Source organism: Poecilia formosa, unplaced genomic scaffold, assembly GCF_000485575.1.
Source record: "Poecilia formosa unplaced genomic scaffold, Poecilia_formosa-5.1.2 Scaffold716, whole genome shotgun sequence".
In the NCBI taxonomy this organism is placed as follows: Eukaryota; Metazoa; Chordata; class Actinopteri; order Cyprinodontiformes; family Poeciliidae; genus Poecilia; species Poecilia formosa.
Genome location: NW_006800655.1, coordinates 93698 through 103868, shown reverse-complemented (window position 1 = coordinate 103868; position 10171 = coordinate 93698). Strand labels below are relative to the sequence as shown.

The 10171-nt window shown below is 40.6% G+C and overlaps 2 protein-coding genes across 5 annotated transcripts in view; one reads left to right on the top strand and one right to left on the bottom strand.

Moving 5' to 3' along the window:
* Positions 1–7465, top strand: part of eps8l1b (EPS8 signaling adaptor L1b) — a 21004-nt gene extending 13539 nt beyond the window's left edge. For 2 of the 3 annotated variants that reach the window (XM_007542653.2, XM_007542654.2), the window contains exons 11-19: positions 578–726; positions 2719–2863; positions 3407–3456; positions 3528–3630; positions 4481–4606; positions 4912–5062; positions 5893–6058; positions 6202–6334; positions 7238–7465. In XM_007542653.2, coding sequence (XP_007542715.1) covers positions 578–726; positions 2719–2863; positions 3407–3456; positions 3528–3630; positions 4481–4606; positions 4912–5062; positions 5893–6058; positions 6202–6334; positions 7238–7324 — 1110 coding nt within the window. In that variant the 3' untranslated portion in view covers positions 7325–7465. The remainder of the gene's footprint in view (positions 1–577; positions 727–2718; positions 2864–3406; positions 3457–3527; positions 3631–4480; positions 4607–4911; positions 5063–5892; positions 6059–6201; positions 6335–7237) is intronic. The other variant, XM_007542655.2, reaches the window with a different exon arrangement.
* A 304-nt stretch (positions 7466–7769) lies between these two features.
* luc7l (LUC7-like (S. cerevisiae)) overlaps positions 7770–10171 on the bottom strand; it is an 8687-nt gene continuing 6285 nt past the window's right edge. For both annotated transcript variants that reach the window (XM_007542650.2, XM_007542651.2), the window contains 6 exons: positions 9991–10134; positions 9722–9898; positions 9052–9140; positions 8951–8980; positions 8683–8844; positions 7770–8342 (listed from right to left, as the gene is read on the bottom strand). In XM_007542650.2, coding sequence (XP_007542712.1) covers positions 8219–8342; positions 8683–8844; positions 8951–8980; positions 9052–9140; positions 9722–9898; positions 9991–10134 — 726 coding nt within the window. In that variant the 3' untranslated portion in view covers positions 7770–8218. The remainder of the gene's footprint in view (positions 8343–8682; positions 8845–8950; positions 8981–9051; positions 9141–9721; positions 9899–9990; positions 10135–10171) is intronic.

The window sequence follows — 10171 nt, the reverse complement described above, 5'->3', positions numbered from 1 at the left end:
TGTTTATTTAAATCAACATTTAAATAATACAATATTATTGTAGTATTATTAAAATAATATTATTTAAACAAGACATATTATTATGTCTTGTTATAGTTTCTTATTTATTTAAATCAGAAGCTGGACTAAAAGACATGTGGCATAAAACAGCTAAATGTGATAAATGGTAAATGTCCTTTACATGTTCAGAGTCGATCAAGTCCAGAGGACTCGAAAGTTCTTCAGGTCCTTCTCTAAGAAACCAGAGAAGAAGAGCGGCTGGCTTCAGCTGCAGGTGGAAAAACACCTTGAAACATGTTTCATCTCTAAATACTGGAGCATATCAGCAGACCAGCAGCTTTACTGGAAACCAGCAGCTTTACTGTTTACAGTTCCCAGAGGAAGCAGCCGGGTTCTGGTCCGGTTCCTGAACCAACCCGGTTCTGGTTGGAAGCTCAGATTAGCAGGTTTTACTCAGCAGAAAAATCTAGACCTGTTGAGTTTTTCTACTTCTTGTTTTCAGCCAGAGTCTGCCTGTGATTGGCTGCTGGATGTTTAACTAATAGTTTCGCTGGTCCTGGTTGGTTCTTGTCCTCAGATGGTGAAAACGACGGGTGGTCCGGCGTTCGGAGCGTCGGTGTCCAGCCCGGCCATGACCAGCTCGGCCGTGTCGCTGCTGCAGGACACGCTGAACGAGGACGAGGCGGCGCTCTGGACGGCTCTGGGTCCCAACTGGACGCTCCATCGGTCAGTAGCAACAGATCAGCTGCAGAAGATCTATCAGTCCAGTTCAGCCTTTTATTTGACACAAGATCGTTAATACTGTAAGACAGAAAGCTTGAGACTAAATACTTACTGAGAAAACTAAATATTTTGTTAGCAAGCTAAATATTTAGCTTCAATTTAAATATTTAGCTAAATATTTTGTTTGCTACCTAAAACTTTAGTAATGTAACTAATTACAAAGTTTGATTTGTAAACTACATATTTAGATAGTTTAGAGCTAAATGTTTAGCTTGGAGCTAACTAGTTAGTTATTTAAGATTTTAGAGTCTAAGCTAGAAATTTAGTCAGTAAACTAAATATTCAACTTGCTAAATAAATGTTTTGCAAATACGTCTTGCTAAATATTTGGTTTGTAAACTAAATATTTAGCTAGCTCCAAGCTAGATAATATTAATATTTATAATTTTTTTAAATATACATTTATAATTTATATTAATATGTACAATTAATATTATAAATATTTATAACTATATAAATATTTAGAATTAAATAATTAGCTCAAAATATGTCTATAAATATTTAGCTCAGAGCTTAATATTTCGTTTGCTTGCCCACTAAATATTTATGGAACTAAACGTTTACTTTGCTAGCTAAATGTTTAGATCAACAAGTTAAATATTTTGCTTGCTAATGAAATATTTTGTTTCAAACTGTGGCATTTATAAGTGAATGAATAAAATATGATAATATGTNAGCAGCCGGGTTCTGGTCCGGTTCCTGAACCAACCCGGTTCTGGTTGGAAGCTCAGATTAGCAGGTTTTACTCAGCAGAAAAATCTAGACCTGTTGAGTTTTTCTACTTCTTGTTTTCAGCCAGAGTCTGCCTGTGATTGGCTGCTGGATGTTTAACTAATAGTTTCGCTGGTCCTGGTTGGTTCTTGTCCTCAGATGGTGAAAACGACGGGTGGTCCGGCGTTCGGAGCGTCGGTGTCCAGCCCGGCCATGACCAGCTCGGCCGTGTCGCTGCTGCAGGACACGCTGAACGAGGACGAGGCGGCGCTCTGGACGGCTCTGGGTCCCAACTGGACGCTCCATCGGTCAGTAGCAACAGATCAGCTGCAGAAGATCTATCAGTCCAGTTCAGCCTTTTATTTGACACAAGATCGTTAATACTGTAAGACAGAAAGCTTGAGACTAAATACTTACTGAGAAAACTAAATATTTTGTTAGCAAGCTAAATATTTAGCTTCAATTTAAATATTTAGCTAAATATTTTGTTTGCTACCTAAAACTTTAGTAATGTAACTATTACTAAAGTTTGATTTGTAAACTACATATTTAGATAGTTTAGAGCTAAATGTTTAGCTTGGAGCTAACTAGTTAGTTATTTAAGATTTTAGTGTCTAAGCTAGAAATTTAGTCAGTAAACTAAATATTCAACTTGCTAAATAAATGTTTTGCAAATACGTCTTGCTAAATATTTGGTTTGTAAACTAAATATTTAGCTAGCTCCAAGCTAGATAATATTAATATTTATAATTTTTTTAAATATACATTTATAATTTATATTAATATGTACAATTAATATTATAAATATTTATAACTATATAAATATTTAGAATTAAATAATTAGCTCAAAATATGTCTATAAATATTTAGCTCAGAGCTTAATATTTCGTTTGCTTGCCCTCTAAATATTTATGGAACTAAACGTTTACTTTGCTAGCTAAATGTTTAGATCAACAAGTTAAATATTTTGCTTGCTAATGAAATATTTTGTTTCAAACTGTGGCATTTATAAGTGAATGAATAAAATATGATAATATGTCTTGTTACAGGTTAATAACCCAAATTATTGCTGTAAAATAGTTGCATTGTTTTTTTTACACTTGCTGCTATTCCAGCTGTTTCTGTTTATAATTCCTGAAACCAAAAGCAGAACCAGTAAGTTAATACTGAACACACCTGAGCTCAGGTGACGACAGCAGTCAGTAATGCAGTGTTCCCTCCCAGCACTCAGCTCAGAGGACCTGTGGCTCCGTACAACCCGGTGTTCCTGAGCGGCTGGAAGCCGGAAGCGGTGCGGGCGGACGGGCAGGTTTGGGAGGATCCGGTCGAGTCACAGCACAAACATGAGGCCCACCGAGTAAAACAGGAGGTACGGAATACCTGAGCCTGGCTCAGCTCACCTGGTTCACCGAGGCGCCGGCGGCGGCGCTGCTGCACCTGAACGCTGCTCTGACTCTGAGGGTTCAAAGGTCAAACCACCTGAACCAGCTGTATTTAGTATTTACGAACTAGATGTTTAATTTGAAGCTAAACACTTAGCTTCATGTTATTCTTGGGCTTCAGATTTAGCTTGAAGCTAAATATTTAACTAAGCTGCCGATACAGATTTCACTCTACAGAAATAATTTTACGGTCAAATTGTTGCCATAAGCCTCAGTTGGACTCAGATTAAATCACAAGCAGCTGGACTTTATTTACTAATGACGTGGCACCTGACGGTTATCAGTAGAACCGGATTTTACTTAAGGTATCAAAGTAAACGAGGTGCTAAATATGAATGCAGAAAATGCTTTTTCAGCTTTTCATTTGTGACAAAAATTAAGAAAACAATGTTTTGTTTTACTTTGGCTTTGTGTTTTGTAATTTAAAACCCACTGATGAACTCATGACATCATTTCCTGTTTACCTGCAGCAGCAGGTGCAGCATCCAGCTCCTCCAGAAATCAGAATCTACAGCAAAGAGTAAGTCCTGTCCGGCGCCGTGCGGCTCTCTGGCTGCAGGGGAACCTCATGGCTGCCTGTGCTGCTTTCAGGGACGGACCGCCGGCCGAGGCCGAGCGCCTCTACATGTGCAGCTACGACTTCATTGCCAGGAACAACAGCGAGCTGTCAGTGCAGCAAGGGGAGACTCTGGAGGTCAGCCTACAGAAACCCACATAAAATCAACCCAAAAATTATTAATCAAGCTGTTAGTAGGAGGTTGAGCGGATTGAAAGATTTCTCATTAATTCATTTTTTATTTTCTTTTTTTAAAATTCAAAGTTATGTCTTTTAACTCAATAACTGATATTTACCAACAATATATATATTTCACTGCGGACACCTTTGGAAAAAAACACAAACAGATACAAATAAATATCGGTTGCCCTGTTTTGTTTATGGGGCTGATATGATATGATACTGATATGTTTTTAAAAAATGACGATATATTGGCACCAACGTGCTTCCAGAGTACATTCAAAACAAAACATAAGCAGTTTTTATCTTAAACATAAGTTTCAATATGACAGCCTAATAATGCCACTGCCATAAACAAACGGTTATTTTTCATGAAATGTAAAACTTTGAATATAATCAAGGCGTTTGCTTGATGAATGTGTGAATTCACAGAGCAAAAAAATGTTATATAATATATTAGCTAGAGCTAGCTAGAGGCTTAGTTCAGGTTCTGTAGATAGCAGATTTTCGACTTATAAAACTCTGCAAAATTACATTACCATCTGCAATATTGTAGAAAAACTAGGACATTTCTAAAATTAATCTAAAAAATAATCTCTGAAAACTATAAATACATTTTTTACATTTTAAATTAATAGCTAAATAACTGGCTAGCTAGCTTGCTAGCTTAGTAGCGTCTATCATCGTCGCTGGGTCACTTCTGTTGACAACGCATATGATTTATTTATTTCCGATTTTCCTTTTGTACACTTCTAATATTTATGACGTGTTTTACCGGTTTTCCCTGATCATTTCCGTCTTTAATCAGGTGCTCGAGTCATCCAAGCGCTGGTGGAAGTGTCGTAATCGGTTCGGCCAGTCGGGCTTCGTGCCCTTCACCGTCCTGGAACCGGTGGATCACATAGAGAGTCCCACAAGCAGCAGGCCTCCCAGCGTAAGACACACACACACACACACACGTTTGTTTTGCTATCTTTGTGGGGACTTTCCATTGACTTCCATTCATTTCTACTCATTTCTACAGCCTAAACCTGACCTTTACCCTTTTCCTAACCCTAACCATCACATACCTAACCCTAACCAACCAAAACTCAATTCATACCTTAGCCCTAACTCTGACCCCTGACCCAAAAAGAGAGTTTCCCCTCGTGGGGACNACACACACACACACACACACACACACACACACACACACACACACAGCGAGCTGCAGCTTTGTTTACCTCCCCGTCGTTGCAGCTTCCTCCTCCGGCTCCGCTCATGAAGTCGGCCAGTCCGGTCCCGCCGAGCCCGCCGACCCTGATGCTGACCCCGTCCCACTCACCGCAGCGGCCCCGCAGCTCGGCCACCTACAGCCCGCACGGCCCGGTGGCAGAAGAGACCGATAAAGGTGAGAATCTCTTTCTGCTTTGTTTCTGAAATATTCAACACGTTTCCCTGAAGGGCTCGTTGCTGATTTTTGGCCCAGAAACGATGTTTAAGTAAATATACAAAGTGTAAACAAATGGTCTTTGCATGTTTAGTGCTTCGCTTTTTCCTCAGTAATCAAAACTACAAAAATATTGTTTATCCTGGAATATAAAATATCTACGACGACGTGTTAGAAGGGAAAAAGAGGAATACATTTCTGCCAAAAAGAGATCAACTTTGAGATTAATATAAGACATTTTCGGGAGGAAAAACCTAAAAAAGTTGAAACATTTAGATTTTTTTTCTGGAAAGATTTCTGAATTTTTTCAAGAAAATTTTTGACCATCGGAAATCAGAAATTTCTAAATTTTTCTTAGAAAATTTGTACAAACTTCAACTTTTTCTAGTACATTTTTGACTTTTTGAACTCAGAAATTTCCACGTTTTGTTTCTCAAAATTTTCTGACATTACTCTAAAAACCTCCTTTATTCTAGCACATTTAAAACTTTTCAAACAGAAATTTCTGAGGTTTTTTTTTTTTTAGATATTTTGGTGTAAATTTACTCCGTTTTTCTGTCTACCGTGGCCCCTAACATGCCATCGTGGATTTTATATTTAAATGTGTTGTTTTTAATATTGAAAAGGGAATAACAAATTAAATTTTCCATTAAGTTACATTATTTTCCTACTTGTCATAAAAACGTTTGCCATTTTATTCTCCATGGCTGTTTTCTGTGATTTCTTCTGTCTTGTGATGGAAATCGATGCGTTCAGGCTGGTTTATTGATTATTTGTGTGTGAACATGAAGTGATGCTGGTGAACGACGAGCTGCTCCAGAGGCTGACCAACGGAAAGGCCAGCCTGAACAAACCGCTGGTCATCCACCGGTCCGCAGAAACCTCCGTCCCGCTGGACTACCACTCTCCCCCGGAGGAGGTGGCCGAGTGGCTGCGGGGGAAGGGCTTCAGCGACCCGTGAGTGACCGCCGCCTGGTTCCCACGCTGCTCAGGCAACCTGCGGGTCTCACCTGTGTGTGTGTGTGTGTGTGTGTGTGTGTGTGTGNCCTGTGTGTGTGTGTGTGTGTGTGTGTGTGTGTGTGTGTGTGTGTGTGTGTCAGGACGGTCCAGTGCCTCAGCGTGCTGACGGGAGCGCAGCTTTTCTCGCTGAATAAGGAGGAACTGCGCGCCGTGCTGCCGGATGAAGGAGTCCGGGTCTACAGCCAGCTCACTGTGCAGAAAGCACTGCTGGAGGTAAAACCACACTTCATAATTCATTTATCTACCTTCAACACCGACCTGTTCAGAAAACATTAAAGCATCAAACACGTCGGACTTTACCGAGGCACCTAATAAAAACCTCGGTCACGTGACCGACGTTCTTCTAACCTTGTAAATATTCCCATTTCAGAATAATATTGAAAACAGCAGCGTGATGGTCCGACGTCCCTAATACGAAATTTTCTTCTAAAATAAATTAAAAAAATTAACATTTCGAGAAAATTTCTAGAAAACCTTGGAAAGTCAAACATTTTCAAGAAAAACTGACTTCTTCCAAATGAAAAGCAATTAAAACTTCTGAAATTTAGAAATTCCCACGTTCCAGTTAGCTTAAAGCTAAATATTTAGTTAGCGAGCTAAGCCTTTAGCTCCAAACTAATATGTAGCTAACTAATGCTTAGTTAGCAATCTGAATTGCTAGCCCACAATTTAAGTAATTTCAAGCCACATATTGCTAATTATTTAGCTCCAAGCTAAATGTTTAGCTCAGAAATTAAAATATTTACTTTAAAGCTAAACATTTAGTTTGAATCTTCATTTATGGTGAAAGTATGACTTTTAAAAATGTGTTGTTTTTTTCTCAGGCTAAATAAATACTTTGCTGTTAATTTTTGACTAATTTTGCAAATGGCTCCTTATTGCTTGTCTGGAATAAAAAAGTTTCCAAATTCAGACTTTTTTCATCATTTTAAAATTTACAAACTTTTTTTTTGTTGAAAAAACAAAAATCTGTTTTTAGATTTTTTTAAAAATCTAAACCTTTATGATTGTTGACGAATGATTCTGAAGCCTTTCTATCCCGCCGGTACTGCTTGGTTCTGCTAACCGGGTCGCTCCAGGTCCAAACCGCCTCCAACTTGGTTGTTTTCTGTGCAGGACGCCAAGCGGGCCACAGAGCTGGAGGCCGTCATGGAGAAGCAGAAGCAGAAAGTGGATCTGAAGCTGGAGAGCAGCACACTGTGAGCTGCAGTGTGAAGACGCTCGGCTGGTTCTGATCCGACTCAGGCAGTTAAAGTGACTTTTATTCTGCTCATTTAAGGCATCCAGCAGTTTCTATGGATGAAGACGTTTTCTCTGCTGTGCAAAATAAATATTTAAGCTCCTTCTGGTCTTGGTTTCACTCATTTAGCTGAAAATCCAAATGAAACAAAAACGAGACAATAAAAGTGTTTTTGTTTTTTTTTATTGTGACTTTAAAGAAAAAATTTCAGCCAAACTGAACAAATCAGGGGAGCAAAGCATCCATTCAATCTGTTCTCTACTCTAAACGGGCCGTAATGACTGTCGGATCGTTTCCATGCCAACAGTAGATGCTGTTAAATTAAAGAGAAACAGTGAAACTAACAGAAAACTCTCACCAGAACTGAACAGAACCGGGTCGAACTCACTACTTTTATTTTTTTTTTTAGTTCCAGAATCAGAAAATAAAAAGATTTTTTCATGTTTTTTTTAAAGTGGAGATGGAACAAGACTACAAGTTTAAAAACGGTTTGGGTTTGAATTAGAAACGCTTTAAACTGGGAGACATTCAAGAAAAGCATGTGACAGCAGGAAGGAAGCCTCCGAGGGACAAACAGGGCGGGCCTTCCACACTAACATATTTACAGACCTTTATCAAAAAAACATCAGAAAAAAAAAGGAGTAAAATCAGTTGCATTTTATGATTTTTTTTTTGTTGCTAATTTAATACGTTTGCAGCCACCTGGTCTGATGAAACCGAAGTCATGTCATGGTTTAGCTGGCGGTGACTGCATGACCAAATATGGAGACGATGAGACGCAGGAAGGCAACGACTACGTTTAATAAAAACGGACAGAGTGGAGAGACGGGAGGCAATGAGGCGCCGCCGTTTGGTCTTCAGAAATCTCCCCCAGCGTCTCGCTCCTCCCCCCGGCGGGAGTCCGACCGGCCGTTCATGCTGTCCCGCTTGTCTCGGTCCCGGGAGCGGTCTCGAGACGAACGCTCGCGGTCCCTGGACGACCTGAGAGAAACGGCCAATCAGACGGTCGATAAGCTGACAGGTAAATCTGATAAAATCACGTCAGAAACAAACATTTACATCTGCAGTCATTCACTGAGAAAGACAGAAAGAAAGAAAAGGACAAAAACACAAAGGATAGAAAGAAAGCAAAACAGAAAGAAAAAAGAAAGAAAAACAGAAAGAATACGAAGACAAAGAAAGCAAGATGGAAAGATAAAGAAAAAGACAAAGGCAGAAAGTAAGATGGAAAGAAAAACAGAAAGAACAAAGAAAGCCACATATCTAGCGCCCCCATGCGGGGCCGCCCCCGTGTGGGGCCGCCGCCGCCCTGCAGCCCTACTTGTGTCTGGAGCTCTGCTCGTGGCTGTGGCGATGCCCTCGGCTGCGGGAGCGGGATCTGCTGCGGTGCCGCCGCTTCCTGTCCCTGGAGCGTGAGCGCGAGCGGCGCCGGTCCCGGGACGAGGAGCGTGAGCGCCTCCGTCTGCGGTCACGTGAACGGGACCTGGAAAAAAAAAAACAATAAATAAACACAACAAATCGCTTCAAATCCAGAACTTACCCTAAAGCTTTTCATGAAATAAAACCTCAGGAACGTCCAGTAAGCTCACCTTCTATGCTCTCTGCTGCGTGACCGAGTCCTGAGAAACAAACAGGGTAAAGTTACCACAGGGCACCATGACCACTGAACGCCCAACGTTTCCATTCTTACCTTTTCCGCATCCGTTCCTCTTTTTCTCTCTCCTCTCTCCTCTTTAGGCGCTCCTGGTTCCTTTTCTCCTGCTTCTCAACCACTGTTTTCTGGTAAAAAAAACAAAAATATTTAAAGAGAAAGAAAATCTATTTGAAGGAACACTTCTAATCTTCATATTCACTCCAAGTTCAGTCAAAATTATTCTTAAATAATTAGATTTTCTTTCAGAATGAGCCGTTTTAAGGCTTCTTGTCACTTTAAATCCAAATAAGCTGCTACTGGCCATCAACCCAACTCAACAATTACACTCGCATGAAAATGGCTGCAAAATAGATGTGCAATGAGAGAAACCAGCTGACCAAACCTGATGGAACTTTGCTTGGGTTGCTAGGTAATGGACAGAGTTCCGCTGGGGTTGCTAGGTAACAGGGAGTTACCCAGCAACCTTTTGTGACATTACATTCCAAAAGTTTTTGAAACAATTAATTTTCCCAACACTGAAAGAAAATGAACTTATTGCAAAATAACAGCTGGGTGTTTTTTTTTAATAGCTTATGGTCTTTTTTTGTTTTGTTTTTTGTTTAGAACCAGTAGAAACTTAAATCAAATTAAAAAACGTGTAAAATGTGAATTTTGCATACTAGCTCACCTTTAAAAACCGTTTTTAAAGGGGAAGCTCAGCACGTACCTTTAGTTGGTCCAGTTTCTCCCTGATCTGGATGAAGCCCAGGTGAAGCTTCCCACCAAAATGGTCGGCCAGGCGGCGGTCGTTGTCATGGAGACCCAAGTAGGCGGAGCAAACCTCACAGACGCGGAGTTTCTGTTGTTGGAAGCTGGAGGCTGGCATGGAGTTTCTGTATTCCTCCTACCAGACGAAGACGAGGGCAAAAGAAACCCCACGGTGTTACTTTTAAGAAGAGGAAGCACTTCCTGTTCCTGGTGGTTCTCCTGACTCACCTCGGCATCCTTTTTCCTGGTGCGGACCTTCTCCACCTCCTGCAGAACCTTCTGGGCTTCGTCCACGTTGCCCTCGGCGCCGAGCTGCTCCGCCTTCGCCAGCAGCTTCCCGATCTCCTCGTTCAGCTCATGGACCTTCTCAGCCTGAAACGCAGCAAGGCATGATGGGTTTAGCTGCGTA